General features: G+C 52.7%; 1 protein-coding gene across 2 annotated transcripts in view; it reads right to left on the reverse strand.

Moving 5' to 3' along the window:
- The window catches only part of PARVB (parvin beta), a 115,747-nt gene extending 103,708 nt beyond the window's left edge, over positions 1-12,039 (reverse strand). For both annotated transcript variants that reach the window (XM_057556543.1, XM_057556544.1), the window contains exon 1: positions 11,830-12,039. In XM_057556543.1, the coding sequence (XP_057412526.1) occupies positions 11,830-11,944 (115 nt within the window). In that variant the 5' untranslated portion in view covers positions 11,945-12,039. The remainder of the gene's footprint in view (positions 1-11,829) is intronic.
- Between the last annotated feature and the right edge of the window lie 415 nt (positions 12,040-12,454).

Here is a 12,454-nt window from a genome sequence, read left to right on the forward strand (position 1 = left end):
TGAACTTGGGATTAGCATCTGAAGTAGGGGGCAGTCTTGTGGGACTGAGTCCTTAACTTGTGGAATCTGACGCCATCTCCGGATAGATAGTGTCAGAACCGAATTGATACTAGAGTCAGAGAATTACTTGGTGTGGACAAAAAACCCACACACATCGGCATTGGTGTCAGAATCACAGCTGGTGATCAGAAGTGGAATTGGTACCCGAATCATGGGAATATTTTCTCCCATGCTATCGCCTGATCAGGCCCAGCTGAATTTACATCATTTCATTTAATTAATAACTCACTCAATTCCCCAATAACCCTATGAGTTAAGTACTCTTTACAGAAGAGGAAACTGAGGCTCAGGGTAGTACCTTCCCCCAGGTCAAAGCCCCAGGGCGCAGCAGGATGAGTTGCAACCCTCAAAGGTGGGTCCCAAGTTCCGGGGCCGTAACCACTGCACAGACTGCCTCTTGCTCACTCAGCAAATACACAAAGACCACGTTAAGTGGCCGAGAGCATTTCTTATCATCTCTGGAGAAGAGATGACGACACCCCGGGCCGGGGGACCCAGGCTAGCGGGAGACAGTCACAGAGCCTACGACCTCTGGCAGGAAGGCACAGGACATGGTGGGCGATCGTGCAGCGCAGGGCCCCCACCTGCTGGAGGCTGACACTTAAGCCGATGGGGCAGAGGGAACAGCACACGTGAGGGCCCCGAGCCAAGGAAGACGGAGGAGACCGGCCGAGAGCTGGGCAGGCAACGGAGGACCCGCGGGGACCTGGACCAGGTCCTGGAGCGGCACCAAGCCGCAGGGGTTCTGTCTTCTTTCTGCAAATGTCAACGAGTCCATTCAGCACAAAATGGATCTCATTAGTCTCCTCGGGAGCACCTTCCTCCCACCAGGGCTGAGTGCATCTCAAATGCCAGCAATGATAATGACTTTACTGTCAGCCAGCTGGGAAGCCTACTCGCATTTGAATCACTCTTCCAGTTGACAAGGTTGGTGGAGATTAAGAACCAAAGCTGCCAAGGTTTTAATCTCACCGGCCAGCGGCCAGCGGAGTGACCTCCTGCAAAGGACTTCACTTCTCTGGGCCTCCGTTTGCTCATCTGCAAAATGGGAATAACCATGCAGTACCCACTTCTCAGCTTTGGGTGGGGATTAAACGAGTGGAGGTTAGTGCCGTGCCTGTAACACCACGGGTGCCAACAAGCCTCGGCCACGAGCATGACCACTGTAAACTCCATTCTGGGTGGTTTTGTTTTGTTTCTTTTTCTTTTAACTTTTCCCTCACTTCTTCTTAGTTGATCATCTATTAAGCCTGTATATATCACGTATGGATTCGTTCAGGTCTTACTTTGAAAGATAATATTAATTTTCAAAACAAGAGAAAATAGAGGATGAAGACACTTCCAGTAAGGTTTTGGGAAAGACGTCCCTCAAAGTCCATTTATACCAACAATGAATTTCGAACACCACAAGCACGGTGTCCCCTTCCCCAGCCTGCTCAAAGGATGCTCTGTCCACATATTTAAAGCAGAGCTTGGATGGTTCTAGCAGACTCCACGGTAATTGGAGAAGCAGCAAACACTGAGGGCGGCTGGGCTTCCATCGAACCAGACAGCTGCTTCCAGGAGTGCTGGACTTGAGCAAGCCCTAGGACTTAGGAAACGTTCCGCCCCTCTTTAGCTTATTAATAACTTAATATTGGAGTAAAAGCTAGATCCTTTGGAACTGTAATTTTTTAAATGAAAGTATGAAAATGCCTAACTTATGAAAATGACAGGCGTCACCTATGAAGATGGTCTTACTTGTGGAAACCAACATTCCTGACCCGCTCTGCTTTACTAGCAACTAAAGGTTCAAAGACCCAGACCAAGGACAATCATTTCAAAACGCCTAAGCTTAACCAGCAAGCATTCAACTACTAACTAACATGCAAGCATAAGAAACTGCTCCAATTTGCCTAATGTTCTGCTTCCTTAGGCTGCTGACAAGGACAGAGGACAAGGTGGGTGAGGTAGGCAAGGATGCCTGCTGAGCTGGTGTCACACTCCAGGACCACGGCGTCCCAGCTCAAAGGCCTGCTGTTCTGCAAACACAGGAGTTTCCGTTTCTCTGCAGTGCACACTTCAAGGGAGCGTGCACAGTGCTTCCTGGTCACAGTGGTCCAGGACAAGAAGTAGGGTCCCAACATTCCCCAAATGCAAATAATTTAAAGCATTTGTGTCAGTCACTCTGTTACCACCCGCCAACTAGCGCCTTCATGAGACACATTGTGAAAGAAGCTGCCAAAGCTGTCGACATGATACAGGACCAGAGAGAGAAGAGGTTTCTATTCTGGGGATGACAATCAGTCAGCAATTAACCCTCCCATATACACGGCAGGCTACACTAATTAGTCCCACCGTTCTTTCCCCCCCCCCCCACCCCCCCATCCAGATGCAGCCTCAGAATCCTTCTTAACACAGAGGCGGGCAGCCATTATCGGTCGAGCTCTCGGGTGGAAACGGCTTGCCAGCCCTGCCCTACCACTAACCAGCTCTGTGTCAATACCTCACTTGTCAACATTATCAATAACTAACACTTACTGAGCACTCAGTTGCTGAGACCTTCATCACATTTTATCCTCACATCACCTAAGGGCAAGTGCCACGTGATCCACGTGGGCTGGTCAGGCAAAGAGGCTGAGAGAGGCGGAGTAACAGACCCGCAGAGCAGGGATGTGAGCGGAGACCCGGCTCCACCCACTGGTGTGCAGCCTCCCTCAGGGACATGCTGCCTTTCTGGGAAACAACGAGCCCTCGTGGGCTCGGAGACACAGAGCTGGTATCTGCCCCACGTTTCCCCGCCTCACAAGTGAGGAAGTGAGGCCCCAAAGCTTTAACACTCAGAGGGCGAAACACATAGCGGCAAAAGGGGATTCCACGGCCTGACACCCAGAGGAAGCAGAAAACGAAAGGACCACTGGCTTCCCAGGGCCGATCACGTGACACTTCGGTGCCGTGAGCCCCAGAGACCAGGTCATGCCGGAACCTGTTGCTCATTCCATTTTTTCTTTTAACCAGAAAGCGGTACCTCCTTTAATGTTACCAAGAAGCAGCATCTCCAGCCATAAAAAAGAATGAAATAATGCCATTGGCAGCACCGTGGATGGACCTAGAGATGATCATACCAAGTGACATAAGCCAGACAGAGAAAGACAAATGCCAGGTGATATGGCTTATACGTGGAATCTAAAAAAAAGGATATAAATGAACTTTATTTACAAAACAGAAAGAGTCTTGCAGACACAGAAAACAAACTATGGTTACCAAAGAGGTAGGTGGTGGCGGGGGGGAATAGAGATAAATTGGGAGTTTGGGATTAACATATACCCACCACTATATATAAAATAGATAATCAACAAGGACCTACTGTATAGTATAGGGAACTATATTTAATATCTTATAATAACCTATAATGGAAAAGAATCTGAAAAAGTGTGTATATATATATATATATATATACACACACATATATATATAGCTGAATCACTTTGCTGAACACCAGAAATTAACACAACATTGTAAATCAACTATACTTTAAAAAAAAAAAATAGTAGCATCTCAATGAGGCAAAAGCCACCAAAAGCTTCTAGAATTGATTGCAGTTCATGTTTATATTCTTTTACCCCAACAGCACTGAGTACAGACTAACAGATTAACACCACTAGGCCAACATATGTTTATAAGGTACTCTTAGACTTACTAATATGTTTCTTCAGCCTCTACATAATATAGTAAATAATAAATATACTCAATAGGAAGTAAAGCCATTTTTCACCTGAAACCTAAAATGTCAAGTGTACGGCTAATGCAAGGAGAAAATGTGCTTTCTTTGGGTACCTCTTTCCTGCAATGGAACTACATATTTGAAAATAAGAAAATAGCCGGGTAAAGGTACCTGCCCTCTGCCAACCACAACAGGGGAGAAATCAATCACATGGAGCACTTAAAATCCGCTCACAGCAGGCGCTTACCCACTTACATCTTCTAACCATCCCTTAATTATTCTGACGACTGGGCAGGGAACGTGAGGGTAAGCAACTTCGGGATGTGCGATAAATATTAATTCCATGGGGTGGAGACAGGAATTCAAAGCTGAGCTCCTCTAACGAGTGTGAAGTTGCCAAGGCGACCTGACTCTCTGGGACCATGCAGGTATAACCAAGATGCTAGGAGTACCACAGAGAGTTAGCTGTTCCTGAAAGGCAAGGAACATAAAGTCATCACTCGGGGCCCACTATCACCGTTTCCATTCTCTACTGAAGCAAAGTTTCCGAGAGATTTCAGTAGATGGCCAGGAAAAAAGCCCAGTGTGGGACACGCTGACGTGCCTACGTGTTTCTCTCTGAAATGCCCCGGGTGCATCTGGACAACGGTGGAACAAACAAGGAGAAGTGCTGGATTTGAAGATTATAATCAGAATAATAATCAAAGGAAACTTGACAAAGCCACACCAAGCCCCCTGAAAGCCACCTCCTCTCACCCAGAGAGAGGAAAACAGAACAGTGGTTTCCAGTGACTTCCTCAGGACTGCCTGCATTACAGGAGCCGACAGACGGTACCTCCCTCTCTGACCAAGAGCAGCCTCCACGGACAGAGGCAGTCCTGTTCAAAGAAGATGCCTTAGGGTTTGCAGCAAGAAACATGGCAGGGTCTGCAGAGGACCTCACAGCCCGCTGGATTCAAATAGGACCTACATTGACTTCTCTTCCCATAGAATATTCTAGAACCCATCGTGTACATGGCCCCGGTCCCTCACCTGCTCACCTCCCTCCCCTTCTTTCCAGCCACCCTCTTTCCCTTCTTGTAAGTTAGGAGTCCAACCCACCCTAACCGTGATGGGTAGTCAACTTCCTGAGGGTAGACCATCAAGGCGATCACATGAGCAAAGAGGGACTGGAAAGACAAAGAATCCCCAAAAAGTCCCACCTCCCTGGCCAAAGGAGACCAAACTCATTACGAATCCTTTCCCTACATCTTGCAGCAAAGAAGGATACTATCCCATTTTTATTTTCAAAAGTAAGTGGGAGGGTGTGCTGAGATCTGCTTAAAGAGGATGTGGAAATCACCTCAAAGTCTCTATGTGCCCCAAAAAGTTCTCTATGCGAACACCCCAAACAGCCAGAACTCTACACCTCCCCGGGTGCCTCAGCCCCGAGAGTAACTAAGTGGGAGCAGGGTCAGGGGCCTGGAGAACCGGCCCTCACCTAATCTGTTTCTATGCAGTTCCTTCCATCTCAGAGTGGCCTCTGGGCTGCTGCCTCTGCATCTCGCCCTGCAGCTGCCGCCTCCTCACGTCTCAGGAATCCTGCTGCTCCCAGCCCAGCACACTGCCTCCAGGAAGCCCGCCCTGCCTGCACCTACGCTGGAGCTGCTTCCCCGCCGGTCACCCCGCTCCGTTCCATTCGACACCGGCCTCTCTAAAGTAGCCGAGATTGGTAACTGGCGCCCACTGCTCCCACGTGCGGGGATGACAGGGCCCAGTGACCGCTCCAGCTTGCCCCGAGGCTGACCACGGCCCACACACCACACCACAGTCCAGCCACTCTGAACGGCCTGCACTTCCCCAGCGGGACTAGCTGGGGTCTCCTCCAGGGCCCCTCCTCTTCTAATTCCTAGCCAGCCTTTACACGCAACCAGGGGAACACTTCCTCCAGCCAGAACCCAGAACCCCCAAATCCCGGATGTGTGTCTCCCCTGGGTGTCCATCACCACACCGGCCTGCCCCCTCCTCACAGCGCCCACAGGCTCCCGAGGACAGGCCTGGCCCAGGTCACCGCCTGCCACCAGCCCCCAGCCTGCCAGGTCAAGATTCTTTTCCCTGTGTCCTTAGGTCTTCAGAGCTCACGGGCACCTCCTCCCTCTGCCGTCCTGGGATGGGGCCGAGTGGGCCTTCACCTTCTCCTTCCTATCTACCACCCGAAACAATTATGTTTTATCTTTTTGTTTTTTAATTTTTATTGGAGTATAGTTGATTTACAAGGTTGTGCTGAAGCAATTATGGAGGATTTGATTGCATTTCCTTTGAACCTTCACGTAAGTTTTCCATTTCTTCTCACTCTCCATCTCCAGAGAGGGGTGTCTGCCAAGGACATCATATCTCCGCCCACGACCCCCACTCACCAGGTGACTCCACGTTTGGACCACAGCTGCCTGGAACCGGCTGCCCCAGCCACGTGTGCCCAGCCTAGTGTGCCCGGTCCGGGGGAGCCGTGCGGATTCTCCCCCTCGAGAAACTGAGTTGAGGGCCCCAGGCGCTGCACGGAGAACGGGTTCACGGGGTGGCGGGGGGAGGCTCTGGGGGGCATTTCCAGACCCTGGCAGTCGAGGGCCCCGAGGAGCTGCCCCACCCCCTGAGGCTGGTCAACCTCCTCCTGGTTCTGGAGACACCTCAGGAAAGAAACACCAGGTTTCCCCACATGGGCACTGTTATCCGACATTGGGTGTGGCTGTCCAGTTATGGGATGTTTACCAACATTCCTGGCCCCCAGGCACTAATGTCACCAGCATCCCCACCCCAGCCCAGAGGGGACACTGCCAATGTCCCCTGGGGGCAAAATCATCCCCACCTGAGAGCCACTGGTTTAAACTGCCATGAAGTGGCTATGGGGTAAGGTTGTGTTTCCTCAACTGTAAAACGAGGGGAACACCTGAGTCACTGTGCTGGATGCCTGCACCGAACACAACATTGTACATCAACTATATTTCAATAAAAATTTTTTAAAATACTGATATATTTTATCCTATAAATAGATCAATAAATAGATAAATGAATAAATAATAACATGAGGGGAAAAGTCCCTCCTTGCAGGCACCTCTGTCCGGGTACTCTTATTACAGAGCAGTGCTGAAGTGGGATGGTATTTGGGGACACCACGGCGTCTACGCAGCTGATCACTCTGGAGAGGACGGGGAGAACTGAAGGGAACGCACAGGGGTTAACAGTGGTGGTTTAAACTGAGATTCTCTCCTGGAAGTTATTCAAAGCCCACAGAAGAAACTTAATACCTTCAGCCCTCAGTTCAAGGTCGCAGCCCACTGGTGTCTCTTTAGACACCAAAAAATTCATGAGGTTTCAGTCAATATCTTGCTCATTTACCTCCATTTCTGCATCAAGTGCTCAGAAGACGACCTGGGTCATGAGAACCAGAAGACAAACTGCAGAGAGGGAGGAAGTGTTTGCCAAAGACACGTCTGGCAAAGGATGTGTATCCAAAATATGCCAAGAAGTCCTAAAATTCAACTAAAAGAAATCAAACTTGATTAAAAAATGGGCCAAAGATCTGAACAGACACTTCACCAAAGAAGAGGTACAGATGACACATGAGCCTAGAAAAAGACACTCCACATCGTAAGTCATTAGGGAATGAGAACCAAAAACTGCTCTAAAAAATATATTTACAAAAAAAAAAAAAAGCTATGGACACCAAGGGGGGAAAGGGCGGAGGGGATGAACTGGGAGATTGGGATTGACATATATACACTAATATGTATAAAATAGATAACTAACAAGAACCTGCTGCAAAAAAAAAAAAAATTAAATTAAATCAAATTCAAAAAAAAAAAAAGAAGCAATCAGGGAACAGGAACGTCCTTAAGGCTTGCTTTCCTCGGAAAAGCAGGAGGGACAGAGCCTCGAGGCTCGGCTGTGGCAGGTTTGGCGCTGTGCAGCCCGGTGCAGGTCACTGGTGTCTGGGCAGAGGGCAGAGGTCAAGGGCAGGCAGGGGCCTTTCATACAAATGGGCGGAGTGGACCCCATCCCGCCCCTTCCATCCAGGGCCTCCCCGTCCCAGAGCTGGCCGCCCGCCTCTAAGGACTTTACACAGCAGCTGGGGCATCCGTCCCTGGGGCGCCCCCTCGCCCCACTCCTGGCCCGCTGGACCCGTGGGGCTGTCACCCGTGGTCACCAGGGGGCCCTCGCGGGGAGTTTTCCTCTGTGCAGCTCCAGTAAAACCGAACCACTTTAATGAGTGGCTCTTAACAGTCCCCAGGCTTTCTAAGGGGAGCTTTGGGGTTTTTTAAGTGTTCCTTGCCACTTTTCCCAACACCCCACAGTTTGTCACAGTTCCGTTTTCTAAACCGGGCCAACACATGACACGACTTGGTTCCCAACCATAGAACATCAGCCTTAATCCACGGGCACTTCCTGCATGGGTTCCTCCAAACCTCAGAACACATTTCCTAACATGACCTCCCCTGGAAGGTGACAGGACATTCACCCCAACGCGTCCCTCCGTGCCTCTCACAGCCACAAGTTCTGCTAACCCGGGCAGGGGTGAATGCTCCCGGCGCCCCCAGATCTCTAACTCCTCGGCAATGCCGTCCTCGTCCCAGCATCCTGCCCCCGACCTCCACCCACGCTCCTGAATTCACCGTGGACTTTCTAACAAAAAGGAAACGAAACCCACTGTGCAGCTGGCAGCGCCCGGCACACCTCGAAGCCTCCTCTTCCTGATCGGTCCCTGGCAGGCAAATGAGCGCCTCCCCACAGGGGCCCGAGCTGGGCCAGGAACTGCTCCAGCTCGTGAACCACATGAATGGCAGGGAGGGCAGGTTGCCAAGGCAACAGGCCCGCAGGAATACTGGCAATTCTCAATCACTGAGGACCTCATTCTCCAGCCTTCACACCTCGGCCTCCCGCTCCTGACTCCTTCCCCACTTCCCCCAAGACCAGACAGAAGCCACTGAGCCCTTCCAAGGCCAGTCCTCCCTGAATTCCTGCGTGCGAGCCCAATTAGTGTTTGTGACCTTCTGTTTGTATGGGGGGACCCCTGAGGGTGCCAGGCACCCCAATCTTGAGAAACGAGGCAGGGGACCCAGCTAACTCACACACCAAAGCAACAACAGCTGGGACTTCCCTGGCGGTCCAGTGGTTAGGGCTTGGGGGTTCAATCCCTGGGCGGGGAACTAAAAGCCCACAAGCCATGTGGTGCAGCCAAAACAACAATAACAACAAGAGCTGTACTATGGAAGCATCTCTCTCCTGATGTTTTTGTGCCTATTTTATTCATCACGGGATGACTGTGACTATTGTGATTCTTGTTATACTTAAATTAAAGCAGATCGGCCCTTGATTTGCTAGGCGCACGCTAGTTCATGAAGGCAAGGACAGGCACTTCGCTTTGGAGCTTGGGGCCGGTCCATGAGTTCAGGAATGTGCTCTTCGTATTGCGAGAGCATAAATGTCACCTATAAAAAGCTGTCATCCTCCGGAACATTCTGATGACTTGCTATTCTGTGAGAGATTGCTTTCCTGGTTCCTTCAGGTCTCAAGCCAAACATCACCTGCTTTGAGGCCTTCCGTGGGCATCCGTCTCATTGCACTGTTACATCTTCCTCCTAGCACATATTATTACAGCATGATTGGTCTGTTTTATTTATTTATTACGACTGATTCCCTGTTCCATGAAAGCGAGGGCCTTATCTATCTTTTCTTCCTAGGGTCTCACAGCAGGCAATGAATGAATTGGAAAGGGTATGACATTCATGTTTATAACTGTCGTAAGGTATAAAGAGGAACTGAAATGATTTTGGTGACGGTGATGAGGACTGCAAGTGAGAGAGTCGAGACCGCAGATCAGAGAAGCAGCTGGAATGATCAAGGGAAGGGTGAAGGCCATTTACCATCTTTTCGGAGGTGTGACTTCATAGAGATTAATACAAGCCAGTTTGGATCCTAAACGTCAGGCTTCAGAGAGGAGGGGCTCATTCGCTTGGAACAACTTGTTGACTGAAAAAACTGCACAACCTACAAGTTGAGAATTATGTTTTATTAGGTGGGCAAAACTGAGGACTTAAGCCCGGGACACAGCATCTCAGATAGCTCTGAGGGACCGCTCCAAAGAGGCAAGGGAGGAACCAGGATACGTAGAAGGTTTTCGCAACAAAGACCAGGTAATCGGAACATCAAAAGATTACTGTTAATTAAAGAAAACCAGATATCTCAAGGAATTTAGCACTTTTCTATGTATGGGAAGATGCAAGAGTCTGGGCTCACTGAAATCATTCCTTTGATATGCACCTCAGCTACCTGGGGCCGGCATCCTGTGCTTTCTCATCCTGAGTCTCCTCGGGGTGCATCGATGCGGCGTGGCTGCAGTGCCTGAGGGCTTGGCAGTTCTTGTTTCCACCCTGAATTTCCTCAGGGCTCCCCTTCCGGGATGGTTGTAGGGGCTCAAAGGCTGCAACATCCTTTGTTTACTGATATGGCAGGCAACATTTTTTCATTGATAAATTAAAGGTGAAAGGCCCTGCCCTCATGGAACTGAATCATCTAATTTGGTAAAAGCGTCCCTGGTGGGAAATGCATAGGCACCCCTCCCCCCCACACACACACACACAAATCCCTGGGCGGAAAGTGTGTGGCAGTACGAACATCCCTAGAGGTAAATCATCACAGGTATCCCTAGGAATACACACCTCAATGGGAGAAATTAATACGGGGACACGTGTGCCTCGCAAGTATGTCCTTGGGGTACACACGTCCCTGGGGGGTACACTCATCCTCCAGGTACAGGAAGACTTTCTCAAGCACAGGTCAGGCTCGGGTGGTTTCAGGCAGCGGTCCCCAAACGTTTTGGCACCAGCGACCGGTTTCGTGGAAGACAATTTTTCCGCGGACTGGGGGGGAGGGGGGAGGGATGGTTCACACGCTAATGCGAGCGACGGGGAATGGCAGATGAAGCTTCCTGCTGCGCGGCCCAGTTCCTAACAGGCCGGGGACCAGTACCAGTCCGCGGCCCAGGTGTCGGGGACCCATGGTTTAAGGAACTCACTGCACACCCCTGACTCCGGATCCTCTCTTGTCTAATGTCCTGCCTGAGGCCAGCTCCCAGCAGCCTGTTCACGGCCACCGCAGTATAACTCACCCTCTTACCCACAGGGAATCTGGCCCCGGGGAGGAATCTCTGGGCCAGAACAAAGGAAAAATTCAGTAACGCAGCCCTGGGAGAGGCCCAGGAAACAGCCGGATTTAAAGAACACAAACAAGAGGCCAGAAGTCACATCCCTCACAACTCTAAACAAAACTTTTAAAAGGTAAGAGGTGGTAGGAAGTTTTTGAGAATTATTTTCGTGGACACGTGGAGTCAAAAATGGAGGGGACTCCGTAGCCCTTGCGGGCGGGCCTCGCAGCCTCTGGCCTGCCCGCTCTGCATCCCTTTCCTTTCCCCCCTCCCCGGGGCTGGGGCCGCATCCCGGGCAGAGCACCGCACCACGAACACCAGCGGGCCCCGGGCCTTGCCCGCTCAGCACTGGTGCCCAATAACTGCTCATCGAGTGAGTGGTCACAAGGGCTGAACGAGCTGGGCCTGCGGGTGGGGAAGGGGGCTCAAGAAACGGCGACTCAGGCGGCGGTGGGCGCCGGCCTGTCCTGCGCGGACCGGGGGCTCGCCCCACATTTGCTCAACATCCTGCCCTCAGCAGGAGCTGGCGATGCGCGTTTAGATGGCGCCGGGAGCCCAAAAGGGGCTCGACGAGCCGCCGGGGAAGGGGGGTGGCCAGGCTCGCGGTTCCCGAGCCGGCGTTTAAAGGTCTCGGAGGAGGAACGAGCGAGGGTCATGGGCTGTCCCGAAGGTCACGGCTGCGCGCTGCGCGGGCCGGGCGGGCGCAGGAGGCCGTGCGCGCGGGTCCCGGCGGGTCTCGGGCCGCGTGGCCCCGGCTGCCACTCAGTCGGGCCCCGGCGGGACTCGGGGCGGCATGCGCGCGGGCGCGGGCGCGGTCGGCCACCCGCCCGGGTCCGCGGGGCGGGGCGCGGCGCGTGCGCGGCAGGAGGCCGGCGGCCGGCGCACTCACCCTCCTTGGCCTTCTTCTTCCTCGCCAGCGTGCCGCCCAGCTTGCCCAGGAACGACTCGTCCTTCTTCATTCTGTGGGGCCGCAGGGCGGGCGAGCGCGGCGGCGCGGAGGACATGGGGCGCGCGGGGTCTCCGGCAGCCGGGCGCGGGCGCAGCGCGTGTGGGAGCCGCCCTGGTCGCCGCCGCCGCTCGCCCCGGGGAGTGGCTGGGAGGGCGCGGCCCCGGCGCCGGCCCCCGCCCCGCGCCCGCCCCTGGCCCTGCGGAGCCCGCCGCCAGAGGTCGGCGCCGTCTCGGGCTCTGCGGTCGCCGCTTCCATGCCGCGGGCCGTCGGCCGTTCCCACGGTGCGCGTCACACTCACTCTCAGAGTGAAGCGGTGGTTCCGCTCCCAAGTGCCGCCGCCGGGACGGACCGAGGGCTCGCTCTGCCTCCTTTTGTTCTACACGTTTGAGCCCTGGGCTCAGCCGCCTCCGGGGGGGCAGCGAGGCAGCCAGGGCCACCACCTTTGCGCAGCCGATGTGCATCAGATAACCGCACAAATAGGTCATTTCACTCGCTGAGCTTTTACCCACAACCAGGCTTGCGGCTGGGGGAACACTTGTGACCTATCCCTGCCCTCTAGAAGCTT

This window comes from Balaenoptera acutorostrata, chromosome 11, assembly GCF_949987535.1.
Source record: "Balaenoptera acutorostrata chromosome 11, mBalAcu1.1, whole genome shotgun sequence".
NCBI classification, from domain to species: Eukaryota; Metazoa; Chordata; class Mammalia; order Artiodactyla; family Balaenopteridae; genus Balaenoptera; species Balaenoptera acutorostrata.